This window comes from Myxine glutinosa, chromosome 1 (assembly GCF_964187855.1).
Source record: "Myxine glutinosa chromosome 1, kmMyxGlut1.1, whole genome shotgun sequence".
NCBI lineage: Eukaryota > Metazoa > Chordata > Myxini > Myxiniformes > Myxinidae > Myxine > Myxine glutinosa.
The window spans coordinates 391,816,323-391,834,903 of NC_136261.1; the positions used below are offsets into that span (position 1 = coordinate 391,816,323).

General features: G+C 43.3%; 1 protein-coding gene and 1 long non-coding RNA gene across 6 annotated transcripts in view; one reads left to right on the forward strand and one right to left on the reverse strand.

Annotated features, from left to right (window-relative positions):
- Window positions 1-18,581, reverse strand: part of LOC137416573 (uncharacterized) — a 471,916-nt gene that overhangs the window by 405,756 nt on the left and 47,579 nt on the right. The window lies entirely within an intron of this gene.
- LOC137416353 (uncharacterized) overlaps window positions 1-18,581 on the forward strand; it is a 127,203-nt gene that overhangs the window by 99,866 nt on the left and 8,756 nt on the right. Inside the window, exon 1 of one of the 5 annotated variants that reach the window (XM_068101926.2) lies at window positions 11,192-12,403. The exons of the other annotated variants lie outside the window; for them this stretch is intronic. Coding sequence (XP_067958027.2) covers window positions 12,310-12,403 — 94 coding nt within the window. The 5' untranslated portion in view covers window positions 11,192-12,309. Of the gene's footprint in view, window positions 1-11,191; window positions 12,404-18,581 lie in introns of those variants that run through there. 5 annotated transcript variants of the gene reach the window in all.

Sequence of the window (18,581 nt, forward strand, 5' to 3'; positions counted from 1 at the left end):
ACACCATATAAAAGGGCCTTTTCTATTGTTTGCCACATGGCACACACCATATAAACGGGCCTTTTCTATTGTTTGCCACATGGCACACACCATATAAAGGGGCCTTTTTTATTGTTTGCCACATGGCACACACCATATAAACGGGCCTTTTCTATTGTTTGCCACATGGCACACACCACATAAAAGGGCCTTTTCTATTGTTTGCCACATGGCACACACCATATAAAGGGGCCTATTCGATTGTTTGCCACATGGCACACACCACATAAAAGGGCCTTTTCTATTGTTTGCCACATGGCACACACCATATAAAAGGGCCTTTTCTATTGTTTGCCACATGGCTCACACCATATAAAGGGGCCTTTTCTATTGTTTGCCACATGGCACACACCATATAAAAGGGCCTCTTCTGTTGTTTGCCACATGGCACACACCATATAAAGGGGCCTCTTCTATTGTTTGCCACATGGCACACTCCATATAAAAGGGCCTCTTCTATTGTTTGCCACATGGCACACACCATATAAGGGGCCTTTTCTATTGTTTGCCACATGGCACACACCATATAAAAGGGCCTCTTCTGTTGTTTGCCACATGGCACACACCATATAAAGGGGCCTCTTCTATTGTTTGCCACATGGCACACTCCATATAAAAGGGCCTCTTCTATTGTTTGCCACATGGCACACACCATATAAAAGGGCCTTTTCTATTGATTGCCACATGGCACACACCATATAAAGGGGCCTATTCGATTGTTTGCCACATGGCACACACCACATAAAAGGGCCTTTTCTATTGTTTGCCACATGGCACACACCATATAAAAGGGCCTTTTCTATTGTTTGCCACATGGCTCACACCATATAAAAGGGCCTTTTCTATTGTTTGCCACATGGCACACACCACATAAAGTGGCCTTTTCCATTGTTTGCCACATGGCACACACCATATAAAAGGGCCTTTTCTATTGTTTGCCACATGGCACACACCATATAAATGGGCCTTTTCTATTGTTTGCCACATGGCACACACCATATAAAAATGCCTCTTCTATTGTTTGTCACATGGCACACACCGTATAAAAGGGCCTTTTCTGTTGTTTGCCACATGGCACACACCATTTAAAAGGGCCTCTTCTATTGTTTGCCACATGGCACACACCATATAAAAGGGCCTTTTCTATTGTTTGCCACATGGCACACACCATATAAGGGGCCTTTTCTATTGTTTGCCACATGGCACACACCATATAAAAGGGCCTCTTCTGTTGTTTGCCACATGGCACACACCACATAAAAGGGCCTTTTCTAATGTTTGCCACATGGCACACACCATATAAAGGGGCCTTTTCTATTGTTTTCCACATGGCACACACCACATAAAGGGGCCTTTTCCATTGTTTGCCACATGGCACACACCATATAAAGGGGCCTCTTCTATTGTTTGCCACATGGCACACTCCATATAAAAGGGCCTCTTCTATTGTTTGCCACATGGCACACACCATATAAAAGGGCCTTTTCTATTGATTGCCACATGGCACACACCATATAAAGGGGCCTTTTCTATTGTTTTCCACATGGCACCCACCATATAAAAGGGCCTCTTCTATTGTTTGCCACATGGCACACACCATATAAAAGGGCCTCTTCCATTGTTTGCCACATGGCACACACCATATAAAGGGGCCTCTTCTATTGTTTGCCACATGGCACACTCCATATAAAAGGGCCTCTTCTATTGTTTGCCACATGGCACACACCATATAAAAGGGCCTTTTCTATTGATTGCCACATGGCACACACCATATAAAGGGGCCTTTTCTATTGTTTTCCACATGGCACACACCACATAAAGGGGCCTTTTCCATTGTTTGCCACATGGCACACACCATATAAAAGGGCCTTTTCTATTGTTTGCCACATGGCACACACCATATAAACGGGCCTTTTCTATTGTTTGCCACATGGCACACACCATATAAAGGGGCCTTTTTTATTGTTTGCCACATGGCACACACCATATAAACGGGCCTTTTCTATTGTTTGCCACATGGCACACACCATATAAAGGGGCCTTTTTATTGTTTGCCACATGGCACACACCACATAAAAGGGCCTTTTCTATTGTTTGCCACATGGCACACACCATATAAAGGGGCCTATTCGATTGTTTGCCACATGGCACACACCACATAAAGGGGCCTTTTCTATTGTTTGCCACATGGCACACACCATATAAAAGGGCCTCTTCTGTTGTTTGCCACATGGCACACACCATATAAAGGGGCCTCTTCTATTGTTTGCCACATGGCACACTCCATATAAAAGGGCCTCTTCGATTGTTTGCCACATGGCACACACCATATAAGGGGCCTTTTCTATTGTTTGCCACATGGCACACACCATATAAAAGGGCCTCTTCTGTTGTTTGCCACATGGCACACACCATATAAAGGGGCCTCTTCTATTGTTTGCCACATGGCACACTCCATATAAAAGGGCCTCTTCTATTGTTTGCCACATGGCACACACCATATAAAAGGGCCTTTTCTATTGATTGCCACATGGCACACACCATATAAAGGGGCCTATTCGATTGTTTGCCACATGGCACACACCACATAAAAGGGCCTTTTCTATTGTTTGCCACATGGCACACACCATATAAAAGGGCCTTTTCTATTGTTTGCCACATGGCTCACACCATATAAAAGGGCCTTTTCTATTGTTTGCCACATGGCACACACCACATAAAGTGGCCTTTTCCATTGTTTGCCACATGGCACACACCATATAAAAGGGCCTTTTCTATTGTTTGCCACATGGCACACACCATATAAATGGGCCTTTTCTATTGTTTGCCACATGGCACACACCATATAAAGGGGCCTTTTTTATTGTTTGCCACATGGCACACACCATATAAATGGGCCTTTTCTATTGTTTGCCACATGGCACACACCATATAAAGGGGCCATTTTATTGTTTGCCACATGGCACACACCACATAAAAGGGCCTTTTCTATTGTTTGCCACATGGCACACACCATATAACGGGGCCTATTCGATTGTTTGCCACATTGCACACACCACATAAAAGGGCCTTTTCTATTGTTTGCCACATGGCACACACCATATAAAAGGGCCTTTTCTATTGTTTGCCACATGGCTCACACCATATAAAAGGGCCTTTTCTATTGTTTGCCACATGGCACACACCACATAAAGGGGCCTATTCGATTGTTTGCCACATGGCGCACACCATATAAAAGGGCCTCTTGTATTGTTTGCCACATGGCACACACCATATAAAAGGGCCTCTTCTATTGTTTGCCACATGGCACACACCATATAAAGGGGCCTCTTCTATTGTTTGCCACATGGCACACACCATAGAAAGGGGCCTTTTCTATTGATTGCCACATGGCACACACCATATAAAGGGGCCTCTTCTATTGTTTGCCACATGGCACACACCATATAAAAGGGCCTCTTCTATTGTTTGCCACATGGCACACACCATATAAAAGGGCCTTTTCTATTGATTGCCACATGGTACACACCATAAAAAGGGGCCTTTTCTATTGTTTGCCACATGGCACACCCCACATAAAGGGGCATTTTCTATTGTTTGCCACATGGCACACACCACATAAAGGGGCCTTTTCTATTGTTTGCCACATGGCACACACCATATAAAGGGGCCTCTTCTATTGTTTGCCACATGGCACACACCATATAAAGGGGCCTTTTCTATTGTTTGCCACATGGCACACCCCATATAAAGGGGCCTTTTCTATTGTTTGCCACATGGCACACACCATATAAAAGGGCCTCTTCTATTGTTTGCCACATGGCACACGCCATATAAAAGGGCCTCTTCTATTGTTTGCCACATGGCACACACCATATAAAAGGGCCTTTTCTATTGTTTGCCACATGGCACACACCATATAAAGGGGCCTTATCTTTTGTTTGCCACATGGCACACCCCATATAAAGGGGCCTTTTCTATTGTTTGCCACATCGCACACACCATATAAAAGGGCCTTTTCTATTGTTTGTGACATGACACACCAAAAAAGGGGCCTTTTCTATTGTTTGCCACATGGCACACACCATATAAAAGGGCCTCTTCTATTGTTTGCCACATGGCACACACCATATAAAAATGCCTCTTCTATTGTTTGTCACATGGCACACACCGTATAAAAGGGCCTTTTCTGTTGTTTGCCACATGGCACACACCATTTAAAAGGGCCTCTTCTATTGTTTGCCACATGGCACACACCATATAAAAGGGCCTTTTCTATTGTTTGCCACATGGCACACACCATATAAGGGGCCTTTTCTATTGTTTGCCACATGGCACACACACCATATAAAAGGGCCTCTTCTGTTGTTTGCCACATGGCACACACCACATAAAAGGGCCTTTTCTAATGTTTGCCACATGGCACACACCATATAAAGGGGCCTATTCGATTGTTTGCCACATGGTGCACACCATATAAAATGGCCTTTTCTATTGTTTGCCGCATGGCACACACCATATAAAAGGGCCTCTTCTATTGTTTCCCACATTGCACACACCACATAAAGGGGTCTTTTCTATTGTTTCCCACATTGCACACACCACATAAAAGGGCCTTTTCTATTGTTTGCCACATGGCACACACCATATGAAGGGGCCGTTTCTATTGTTTCCCACATTGCACACACCACATAAAAGGGCCTTTTCTGTTGTTTGTCACATGGCACACACCATACAAAGGGGTCTTTTCTATCATTTGTCACATGGCACACACCATATAAAAGGGCCTTTTCTATTGTTTCCCACATTGCACACACCACATAAAGGGGTCTTTTCTATTGTTTCCCACATTGCACACACCACATAAAAGGGCCTTTTCTATTGATTGCCACATGGCACACACCATATAAAGGGGCCTTTTCTATTGTTTGCCACATCGCACACACCACATAAAGGGGCCTTTTCTATTGTTTGCCACATGGCACACACCATATAAAAGGGCCTCTTCTATTGTTTGCCACATGGCACCCACCATATAAAAGGGCCTTTTCTATTGTTTGCCACATGGCACACACCATATAAAAGGGCCTCTTCTATTGTTTGCCACATGGCACCCACCATATAAAGGGGCCTTTTCTATTGTTTGCCACATGGCACACAGCACATAAAGGGGCCTTTTCCATTGTTTGTCACATGACACACCAAAAAAGGGGCCTCTTCTATTGTTTGCCACATGGCACACACCATATAAAAGGGCCTCTTCTATTGTTTGTCACATGACACACCAAAAAAGGGGCCTCTTCTATTGTTTGCCACATGGCACACACCATATAAAAGGGCCTCTTCTATTGTTTGCCACATGGCACCCACCATATAAAGGGGCCTTTTCTATTGTTTGCCACATGGCACACAGCACATAAAGGGGCCTTTTCCATTGTTTGTCACATGACACACCAAAAAAGGGGCCTCTTCTATTGTTTGCCACATGGCACACACCATATAAAAGGGCCTTTTCTATTGTTTGCCACATGGGACACACCATATAAAAGGGCCTCTTCTATTGTTTGCCACATGGCACACACACCATATAAAGGGGCCTCTTCTATTGTTTGCCACATGGCACACACCATATAAAAGGGCCTCTTCTATTGTTTGCCACATGTCACACACCATATAAAAGGGCCTTTTCTATTGTTTGCCACATGGCACACACCATATAAAAGGGCCTTTTCTATTGATTGCCACATGGCACACACCATATAAAAGGGCCTTTTCTATTGATTGCCACATGGCACACACCGTATAAAGGGGCCTTTTCTATTGTTTTCCACATGGCACACACCACATAAAGGGGCCTTTTCCATTGTTTGCCACATGGCACACACCATATAAAAGGGCCTTTTCTATTGTTTGCCACATGGCACACACCATATAAACGGGCCTTTTCTATTGTTTGCCACATGGCACACACCATATAAAGGGGCCTTTTTTTTTGTTTGCCACATGGCACACACCATATAAACGGGCCTTTTCTATTGTTTGCCACATGGCACACACCGTATAAAGGGGCCTTTTCTATTGTTTTCCACATGGCACACACCACATAAAGGGGCCTTTTCCATTGTTTGCCACATGGCACACACCATATAAAAGGGCCTTTTCTATTGTTTGCCACATGGCACACACCATATAAACGGGCCTTTTCTATTGTTTGTCACATGGCACACACCATATAAAGGGGCCTTTTTTATTGTTTGCCACATGGCACACACCATATAAACGGGCCTTTTCTATTGTTTGCCACATGGCACACACCATATAAAGGGGCCTTTTTATTGTTTGCCACATGGCACACACCACATAAAAGGGCCTTTTCTATTGTTTGCCACATGGCACACACCATATAAAGGGGCCTATTCGATTGTTTGCCACATGGCACACACCATATAAAAGGGCCTTTTCTATTGTTTGCCACATGGCTCACACCATATAAAGGGGCCTTTTCTATTGTTTGCCACATGGCACACACCATATAAAAGGGCCTCTTCTGTTGTTTGCCACATGGCACACACCATATAAAGGGGCCTCTTCTATTGTTTGCCACATGGCACACTCCATATAAAAGGGCCTCTTCTATTGTTTGCCACATGGCACACACCATATAAGGGGCCTTTTCTATTGTTTGCCACATGGCACACACCATATAAAAGGGCCTCTTCTGTTGTTTGCCACATGGCACACACCATATAAAGGGGCCTATTCTATTGTTTGCCACATGGCACACACCATATAAAGGGGCCTCTTCTATTGTTTGCCACATGGCACACTCCATATAAAAGGGCCTCTTCTATTGTTTGCCACATGGCACACACCATATAAAAGGGCCTTTTCTGTTGATTGCCACATGGCACACACCATATAAGGGGCCTTTTCTGTTGTTTGCCACATGGCACACACCATATAAAAGGGCCTCTTCTGTTGTTTGCCACATGGCACACACCATATAAAGGGGCCTCTTCTATTGTTTGCCACATGGCACACTCCATATAAAAGGGCCTCTTCTATTGTTTGCCACATGGCACACACCATATAAAAGGGCCTTTTCTATTGATTGCCACATGGCACACACCATATAAAGGGGCCTTTTCTATTGTTTTCCACATGGCACACACCACATAAAGGGGCCTTTTCCATTGTTTGCCACATGGCACACACCATATAAAAGGGCCTTTTCTATTGTTTGCCACATGGCACACACCATATAAACGGGCCTTTTTATTGTTTGCCACATGGCACACACCATATAAACGGGCCTTTTCTATTGTTTGCCACATGGCACACACCATATAAAGGGGCCTTTTTATTGTTTGCCACATGGCACACACCACATAAAAGGGCCTTTTCTATTGTTTGCCACATGGCACACACCATATAAAGGGGCCTATTCGATTGTTTGCCACATGGCACACACCACATAAAAGGGCCTATTCGATTGTTTGCCACATGGCACACACCACATAAAAGGGCCTTTTCTATTGTTTGCCACATGGCACACACCATATAAAAGGGCCTTTTCTATTGTTTGCCACATGGCTCACACCATATAAAAGGGCCTTTTCTATTGTTTGCCACATGGCACACACCACACAAAGTGGCCTTTTCCATTGTTTGCCACATGGCACACACCATATAAAAGGGCCTTTTCTATTGTTTGCCACATGGCACACACCATATAAAGGGGCCTTTTCTATTGTTTGCCACATGGCACACACCATATAAAGGGGCCTTTTTTATTGTTTGCCACATGGCACACACCATATAAACGGGCCTTTTCTATTGTTTGCCACATGGCACACACCATATAAAGGGGCCATTTTATTGTTTGCCACATGGCACACACCACATAAAAGGGCCTTTTCTATTGTTTGCCACATGGCACACACCATATAACGGGGCCTATTCGATTGTTTGCCACATTGCACACACCACATAAAAGGGCCTTTTCTATTGTTTGCCACATGGCACACACCATATAAAAGGGCCTTTTCTATTGTTTGCCACATGGCTCACACCATATAAAAGGGCCTTTTCTATTGTTTGCCACATGGCACACACCACATAAAGGGGCCTATTCGATTGTTTGCCACATGGCGCACACCATACAAAAGGGCCTTTTCTATTGTTTGCCACATGGCACACACCATATAAAAGGGCCTCTTCTATTGTTTGCCACATGGCACACACCATATAAAAGGGCCTCTTCTATTGTTTGCCACATGGCACACACCATATAAAGGGGCCTCTTCTATTGTTTGCCACATGGCACACACCATATAAAGGGGCCTTTTCTATTGATTGCCACATGGCACACACCATATAAAGGGGCCTCTTCTATTGTTTGCCACATGGCACACACCATATAAAAGGGCCTCTTCTATTGTTTGCCACATGGCACACACCATATAAAAGGGCCTTTTCTATTGATTGCCACATGGCACACACCATAAAAAGGGGCCTTTTCTATTGTTTGCCACATGGCACACCCCACATAAAGGGGCATTTTCTATTGTTTGCCACATGGCACACACCACATAAAGGGGCCTTTTCTATTGTTTGCCACATGGCACACACCATATAAAGGGGCCTCTTCTATTGTTTGCCACATGGCACACACCATATAAAGGGGCCTTTTCTATTGTTTGCCACATGGCACACCCCATATAAAGGGGCCTTTTCTATTGTTTGCCACATGGCACACACCATATAAAAGGGCCTCTTCTATTGTTTGCCACATGGCACACACCATATAAAAGGGCCTCTTCTATTGTTTGCCACATGGCACACACCATATAAAAGGGCCTTTTCTATTGTTTGCCACATGGCACACACCATATAAAGGGGCCTTTTCTTTTGTTTGCCACATGGCACACCCCATATAAAGGGGCCTTTTCTATTGTTTGCCACATCGCACACACCATATAAAAGGGCCTTTTCTATTGTTTGTGACATGACACACCAAAAAAGGGGCCTTTTCTATTGTTTGCCACATGGCACACACCATATAAAAGGGCCTCTTCTATTGTTTGCCACATGGCACACACCATATAAAAATGCCTCTTCTATTGTTTGTCACATGGCACACACCGTATAAAAGGGCCTTTTCTGTTGTTTGCCACATGGCACACACCATTTAAAAGGGCCTCTTCTATTGTTTGCCACATGGTGCACACCATATAAAGGGGCCTTTTCTTTTGTTTGCCACATGGCACACCCCATATAAAGGGGCCTTTTCTATTGTTTGCCACATCGCACACACCATATAAAAGGGCCTTTTCTATTGTTTGTGACATGACACACCAAAAAAGGGGCCTTTTCTATTGTTTGCCACATGGCACACACCATATAAAAGGGCCTCTTCTATTGTTTGCCACATGGCACACACCATATAAAAATGCCTCTTCTATTGTTTGTCACATGGCACACACCGTATAAAAGGGCCTTTTCTGTTGTTTGCCACATGGCACACACCATTTAAAAGGGCCTCTTCTATTGTTTGCCACATGGTGCACACCATATAAAATGGCCTTTTCTATTGTTTGCCACATGGCACACACCATATAAAAGCCCTCTTCTATTGTTTCCCACATTGCACACACCACATAAAGGGGTCTTTTCTATTGTTTCCCACATTGCACACACCACATAAAAGGGCCTTTTCTATTGTTTTCCACATGGCACACACCATATGAAGGGGCCGTTTCTATTGTTTCCCACATTGCACACACCACATAAAAGGGCCTTTTCTGTTGTTTGTCACATGGCACACACCATACAAAGGGGTCTTTTCTATCATTTGTCACATGGCACACACCATATAAAAGGGCCTTTTCTATTGTTTCCCACATTGCACAAACCACATAAAGGGGTCTTTTCTATTGTTTCCCACATTGCACACACCACATAAAAGGGCCTTTTCTATTGATTGCCACATGGCACACACCATATAAAGGGGCCTTTTCTATTGTTTGCCACATGGCACACACCACATAAAGGGGCCTTTTCTATTGTTTGCCACATGGCACACACCATATAAAAGGGCCTCTTCTATTGTTTGCCACATGGCACCCACCATATAAAAGGGCCTTTTCTATTGTTTGCCACATGGCACACACCATATAAAAGGGCCTCTTCTATTGTTTGCCACATGGCACACACCATATAAAAGGGCCTTTTCTATTGTTTGCCACATGGCACACCCATATAAAGGGGCCTTTTCTATTGTTTGCCACATGGCACACACCATATAAAAGGGCCTTTTCTATTGTTTGTCACATGACACACCAAAAAAGGGGCCTCTTCTATTGTTTGCCACATGGCACACACCATATAAAGGGGCCTCTTCTATTGTTTGCCACATGGCACACTCCATATAAAAGGGCCTCTTCTATTGTTTGCCACATGGCACACACCATATAAAAGGGCCTTTTCTATTGATTGCCACATGGCACACACCATATAAAGGGGCCTTTTCTATTGTTTGCCACATGGCACACACCACATAAAGGGGCCTTTTCCATTGTTTGCCACATGGCACACACCATATAAAAGGGCCTTTTCTATTGTTTGCCACATGGCGCACACCATATAAAGGGGCTTCTTCTGTTGTTTGCCACATGGCACACACCATATAAACGGGCCTTTTCTATTGTTTGCCACATGGCACACACCATATAAAGGGGCCTTTTTATTGTTTGCCACATGGCACACACCATGTAAACGGGCCTTTTCTATTGTTTGCCACATGGCACACACCATATAAAGGGGCCTTTTTTATTGTTTGCCACATGGCACACACCACATAAAAGGGCCTTTTCTATTGTTTGCCACATGGCACACACCATATAAAGGGGCCTATTCGATTGTTTGTCACATGGCACACACCACATAAAAGGGCCTTTTCTATTGTTTGCCACATGGCACACACTATATTAAAGGGTCTTTTCTATTGTTTGCCACATGGCACACACCATATAAAAGGGCCTTTTCTATTGTTTGCCACATGGCACACACCATATAAAGGGGCCTATTCGATTGTTTGCCACATGGCGCACACCATATAAAAGGGCCTTTTCTATTGTTTGCCACATGGCACAAACCATATAAAAGGGCCTTTTCTATTGTTTGCCACATGGCACACACCATATAAAAGGGCCTCTTCTATTGTTTGCCACATGGCACACACCATAAAAAGGGCCTCTTCTATTGTTTGCCACATGGCACACATACCATATAAAGGGGCCTCTTCTATTGTTTGCCACATGGCACACACCATATAAAAGGGCCTCTTCTATTGTTTTCCACATGGCACACACCATATAAAAGGGCCGTTTCTATTGATTGCCACATGGCACACACCATATAAAGGGGCCTTTTCTGTAGTGTGTCATATGTCACACACAATAGTGTTGCGGTTTTGAGTTTTGGTAACAGTTGGTATGATAAAGGTAAAAATTGCCCCCTCATAGTTAGTCACACAAGCAACATGTAGCCTCATTTGTGTTATAGTTATTTCATAGTATGTGTGAGAATAGTCCTTTTCCGGTGTTAGTTTTGCATTGAGTGGAATAATGAAAGTTAGGTCCTTCTCATACCTCCATTGCCTCATACCTCTTACGCCTCTGTGGGCTGCCTTTGGCTTTTTGGCGCAAATTAACACGAGGTCAGGCCTGGCAAGTCGATCAAAGCCGAAGGAGGGCGGAGAGAAGCTGACGGTAAGCGCGAGCCGCCAATCAGAGCTCACAGCATGTGGCTGCAGCACTGCGTCATAAGGCGTAGTTGGAACGTCCGAGAAAGCGCAGGGCGTGGCAGATATAACCCGTCGCGCAAAGCCCCCAAGAGGACTACCGAGAGAGGACTGATGAGAGGCGCTTGAGAGTTGAACAAGTTTGCAAGAGTTCTGAGGGAGGTGCGCTGAACAAAAGAGAGACATTGAGAGTTGGGAGAGGCGCTTGAGAGTCAAGGAGGACTGAGCTGGCATTAAGTGGAGGGAGACGCGTATGAACCCCAAGATACGTGCTCGTATAAAGTGACGCTTGGTTGAGCTTTAAGCCGAGCCGCGTACAGTGCCTTGAGTTACGCGAGTGATAACGTGCTGAGTAACCGCAAGCTGCGCCGAGAGACGCATATTTCCCTTCCTACCTCATCGGCTGCCCATTGTTCGGGAGATGCGCTACGAGGATCCTTTCACCGCCTGTTTGCCATCACCACGGGATGCACAATGACCGTGTAGAGCCGGACGGGGCCGTTCCTGAACGACCACGTCGACGCGTTTGGTCGGGACATCAACCTGCCTGCAATTCCATGTGTGAGTGTGACGGGCCCACGTCTGGGAGTTAAGGATAAGACTGATTAAGTGCTGCTCTGTGTCTCTGTGTCTACCGATAATTGTACATACGTGTGGGGTTAATAATTAAACCTGTGTTCTTCCTTCCTTATTCGATCGTCCTTGTGATTTCCTCATTGACTAAGCGTGGTACAAATAGAACCGCTTGAATCGGGTCCCAACATCCAGGTAACTGCGCGGACCATGTGTACGCAATCCGCTCGGCGTACTCAAATCACACGTGGCTCATGCAAGGCTTGATTCCCCGTTGCCGCGGCGGCGCAAGTACTTAGGTATGAGCGAGACATGGTCCCGAAACCCTACTTTGCGCTCGCCCGGAAAGGGCGTTTCAAGTCTCGGTTCCGCCAAGCCCAGCAAGAACAAAGGGATTAATCCCCCCTTGGTAAGGGTAGGAAGGGCGGCGTAGAACCGTAACAATATGAAGGGGTCCTTTTCTGTACTTTGCTATAAGCTGGCACACACCATATAAAGGGGGCCTTTTGTATAGTTTGCCATATGGTGGCGCATACCATATAAAGGGGCCTTTTTGATAGTTTGCCACATGGCACACACCATATAAAGGGGCCTTTTGTATAGTTTGCCACATGGCACATACAATATAAAGGGGCCTTTTCTATAGTTTGTCACATTGCACATACCATATAAAGGGGCCTTTTCTATAGTTTGCCACATCCCATATAAAGGGGCCTTTTCTATAGTTTGCCACATACCATATAAAGTGGCCTTTTCTATCATTTGCCACATACCATATAAAGGGGCCTTTTCTATCGTTTGCCACATGGCACATACCATAGAGGGGCCTTTTCTGTGCCCCTGGCATTTTCCCTAAGAATGCCCCTTGTGATCATACAGTGGGTTCCTTTCGCTTGTGGTGCCAGCATCTTCACTTTTTCTTGAAATCCGGATTTGGAACCAAGCATGGCAGGAGCACCGTCAGTACAGACACCCCATACATTCTCCCAATGAATTCCTCCCGCATCGAACAACAACTTCATTTTTTGCATGACGTCGTTAGCTTTTGTCGTTGTTTCCAGGGCACTGCAGAACAATAATTCTTCCTTGATATCATTTTCCTTGACATAGCGAACGAATGCCAGTAGCTGGGAGCAGGAACTAACATCAGTCAATTCATCAAGTTGAAAAGAAAACAAGCCGAAAGGCGCCGCCTTAATCTCATTGATGATCTGTTGCTTCACATTTTCCGACATGACACAGATACGACGCTGCACTGTGTTATTCGATAAAGACACCTGTTCAACATTGCGAGCCTCTGCCTTGCCGAGAACCCGTTCGACAATGAGGAGGGTACAAGGCTTGATGAGTGTCTCCCCAATCGAGTGGGGTTTTTTCTTCTTTGCAATTTCAAGAGAAACTTCATAAGAAGCCTGGACAGTTGCAACATTTTGTTGTTGAAAAGCTCCTCCCTCATCCAACTTCTGTCGCTTTAAATTTCTTTCTTGCCACTTCAAAAATTCGCGATGCTGCTTTGCATGTTGTGCGTGATTCGTCTAGAGGTGCAACTTCAACCTGGATGGCTTCATGGATTCAGTACTCAAAACCTTGTGACACAGCACACATTGTGGTTTCTCTTGGCCAGACACGGTAATGGACGTGAATCCAAGCTTTATGTATTCGTCAAGATACTTTCTTTTTTTCCTCCCAGAAGCCACAACGTCAAATCTGCAACAGGAAAAAAACATAACAATATCAAAGTCAAAACAATGTCAAAAAAAACAAAACAATATTTAATTTTTAGTATGGTTCAAATTACCCCATGGCCTCTCGAGGGGGCCATGGGCCCCAGGTTGGGAACCACGGTGTTAGAATGACAAGGTGGTGCAACAGCCGGTGGATAAATGGTGGTAAACCTTGAATTTCTTAAACCAGTGAGGTACCTGTGCTAAGCACGGGTGGGCGGCCATAAGCAAACGGACAATGCAGAAACGGCGAATGCTAAAGCGTGAAACAATTAAATTCCACATTCCTGTAGCACCTTCAGTCGCACGTCAGACATGGACAGCAAGTTCGTGAAGGACTTCCATGAAAAATGTGCCCATTCGCAAACAAACGGGTACGATCACAAAAACAAACATCGATCGTGGGTCTGTGGCGAATCTGTATTTGGCGATCCGCGAAGTTCACGTTTAGAAAGTATAAACCATCACAGCATGTCGTCATTTACTTGAACCCGATATCTCTTTTTTCATTCCAAACAGCATAACTCCAATCACAAATTAAATAGCATTAATAAAAAAAATAAACTTTTAGCAACATTTGTGACAAACAAATATTTAAATCCTGATGTGAAGTTCCGTACGGTTGGGTGAACACAATTATGAATTCAAAATCGTACCTGTATTCACTCAATTCCAATCATCAATTGATACTTTAGCAAAACTATGAACACGATTAACGTTTAACGATTTAACATTACGAATGAATGACGGTTGTATTGGGATATTATCAAACCCGTGCATTGCCATCATCTGTCCACCCTCCGGATTCGCTGCAGGTTCGTAATTCTCATCAAAATCTAAACGGTATTTGTAGAATTTCAACAAAAGCCACATCACTGTTCATATTGGTAAATATTATTCCATCGTGTTTGGAAAAACTGGAAAATTGGAAAACTTGGAAAAATTGGAAGAGCAATATAGCCTATTTTACTCCAAGGGGTCCCAGGATTAACCACCCAAAATATCGTTCCGATCGTTTCGGCCATTTTTGCGGTACCTTCGAACAGACAGACGGACATTTGGTGAATTATAGTAAGATTTACACCTTTAAATCTTTATTTAAATTGAATTATATACTTGAATATTGTGTAACACAAATCGCCTTCACAAATCTTTCAAGAACCATGATATATAAATGTATGTACACATATGTACACATATATGAATATTGCTTTTTTCTCTTTTTTAAATTTAAATAATTAAAATAAAGGTAGTTCTCCATTTGTATTTGATGCGCTTGGGAAATCCCTGGCCGTGCCACATCGTCTCATCCACATTCATCCCCTTATAGTACAGCGGATAAGCTCTCATATTTTAACAAATTGTGCATTTTTTGAGAAAAGCATGAAATTTCTAGCATAGTTAGTATATACCATAAGGTTTATTTTCAGATGTGGAGGGAAGTCAGATTTGACCTCTGAGGACCGTGAGAGGTCAAATCCAAAATGGCCACCAGTCCACCGGGTCTAATGTTCAAACGCGCTTATAGGTGTCATTTCCAACTAATTTGGGGATGCCCATTCATTTGGTGATACTTTTGAGATCGCCAGAACTAAAGGACATGCATTTAGGTCACGGTCAAGGTCAAATTACGTTAAATATATATTTTTATGATACTGCAGTTGGAACTGCTATTGGAAAAAGTTCATTTGAACTTTTAAAACTTTATTTTTTCAGGTACAGGTATAGGTACAGAACATCCAAAGACCAGAAATGATGAAAAAAAAGTGTTTACACTGCAAGGAATGATGCAATAACCTCTGAAAAAATAACTGTAGTTAACCAAGTCTGTCCATCAAAGCTTACATTAAATCAAGTGCAATGATGAAAATTGGTAATGATCTAAATCTAACAGTCTCCAGAACAGAAGCACAGTGCAATACACTTGAATGCAGCTTTAACACACTTGCAGCGTCCAGTGCACCCTTTCTTGCAGCCACAGTGGATCAATTCATGGCACGATTTTGATGCTTCAGGAAGAGTGGTCCAAAGAGGCTGCCACCCAGTTGTCTCCTTTGTCCAGCCCCAGTCAGGTGGGTCTGGCATCTCTGGATCCATGACCAATTCCTGGTTACAACAGTTGGCCTGGTAGCAAGTGCGCTTGATGTGCTGCTTCAGTGCTGCCTGGGTTGGAGAAATGTTTGTTTTCTCACGGCATAAAAAAAATCGAGATCTCAGAGGGTCTACCAGGGTCAAAGTGGGTCCAGGTTTGACCCCCCTCCCATCCACCCACATTAGAACGACACAAACAATTTCGATGAAACTTGACCACAACCTTCATCACCCGTGATGTACCAAAGTTTGCCCGCAGCATTTGAAAAATTGGGGTCTATTGCGTCTGTTTTTTTTTCTTTTTTGGGAATTTTTTTTTTTTTTTTTTTTTTTTTTTTTTGTATACAAGATCGAGGCTCGTGAAAGAGCGAAGAATTACGTTACGAATTACGTTAAGAATTACGAATTACGTTTAATTCCGAGGTGTTCCATGTTAAATGGTGCATTTAAGTTATTTGCATGCAGGAAGGAGTTTGTTACCTCTCTTTTGCCATTGGAGGCTTATCCTTGTTATCCCACGCTTTTTGAAAAATATGAAGACGCTTCATCGAAGTCATTTTGTAATCAGCTCTGACGGTCCGTCCGTCTGTCAATCATGCTGTCTCCTCCTGAACGGTAGTGTAAAAAATCACAAACTTGGTTGTTATGATCACCACATGGCAAAAACGTGCAAGATTCATATCATTTTGACCCCACCCCCTGGGTACATTACCAACAAGAAAGAGCAATCAGAGATTGCATACCCTCACCAGTATGTATTTTCAGTGGTTTTTAAGGCTGTGTTAAAACAAATATGGCGGCCGAACCACGTTTTTTTCTCCACTAATTTATTCCTCGATAATGCTTGACATTTCATCTTGATCGGATGAAGTGTTGTACTTGTCAAATTATGACGTCGTAATAGAGGCACCTATGACATCATCATTAACAGATGTTATTCCCCATGGAGAGTTCTTTACAATGAGCCATGTCTCAATTTTTGGGATGCAGCGCTTTCAGAGATATAGAGGTGCAAATGTTTTTCATTTTTCCAAGATTGTGGCCGAACCACGTGACCGACGACGTCCTCTTTTTTTTTTCTCCACCAATTTATGCCACCATGACGCTCAAGAAATTTCAACTTCATCGGATGAAGTTTTGTACTTTTCGAATTATGACGTCATATTGGAGGCACCTATGACATCATTAACATATTTGATTCCCCATGGAGAGTTCTTCACAATGAGCCATGTCTCAATTTTTTCTGTTGAGCCCTTTCGGAGATATAGAGGTGCAAAGTTTTTTGTTTTTTTCCATGATGGCGGCCGAACCACGTGACATATGACGTCATGATTACCATAGAAAAATTCTACAGGTGGAGTTACACCTATGGTGAAAATTTCCTGTCAATCGGACCAATGGTTGCACAGAAAATCATATTTATTCTGTGCGGACAAACAGACAGACAAACAAACAGACTCAAATGCAATGCCGTCTCGTCAGGCGAGGGTAAAAATAGTATACCAATACCAAAAGGTAGAATAGCAAAAAATGTCATATTTTGACATTGCGCAAAAATGCGCATTTAAATTTTTTTTTTAATGTAAACTTGCATATGCAATCAGCATTGAGGACACATGAAATGTATAACCTTTTTCGTTGACTCCCGGTTCATGCCCCAGAATTTAGCATCACAGGTCAAAATGGAAAGGAAACCCTCAAAATTTGATATTGGGTCATTCGTGGTGGAACTTGTTGCCGTCTTTCAACTTTGTTTTGGGTATGAAGCGTGGGGATTTGCGATGGCGTGCCATGTTTTTCTTGGACTTTTAGTTCTCTTGAACAGGCGCGCTGCACACGGAGACAGCTGATCAATCTCTTATCCTTGTTTAAACAGTAAAATTCATCACATAATTTCCTTGTTATCTTTATATCTTTATATGTTATCTTTATATTCTTTATATCTTTGAAATATTTGGTTGAACAATGAGAACGTTAAAAAAAAGAAAATTTTCATTTGAAAACAAACTCCAACCCATTGGTCGATAAAATGAACACAATGTGGAAATTGCTTTTTTCGAACAATAATTTGGTCTTTCTTCTAAAGAAAAGAATTATTTAATTCGGAAATGTTTATTTAAACCTAAATCAAGGTTTGAGTTGTAATTAACTAAATTTCACTAACTGCAGTTTGGACATCGACCATCTATGTGCAGTATTGGGTAAAACCTCTTATCTTCTCTGATCCACCATCTCTTATCTTCTCTTATCCACCACGTCTTATCTTCTCTGATCCACCGTCTCTTGTCTTCTCGTCTCCACCATCTTTTGTCCACAGGTATCTTCTCTTATCCACCAAGTCGTATCTTCTC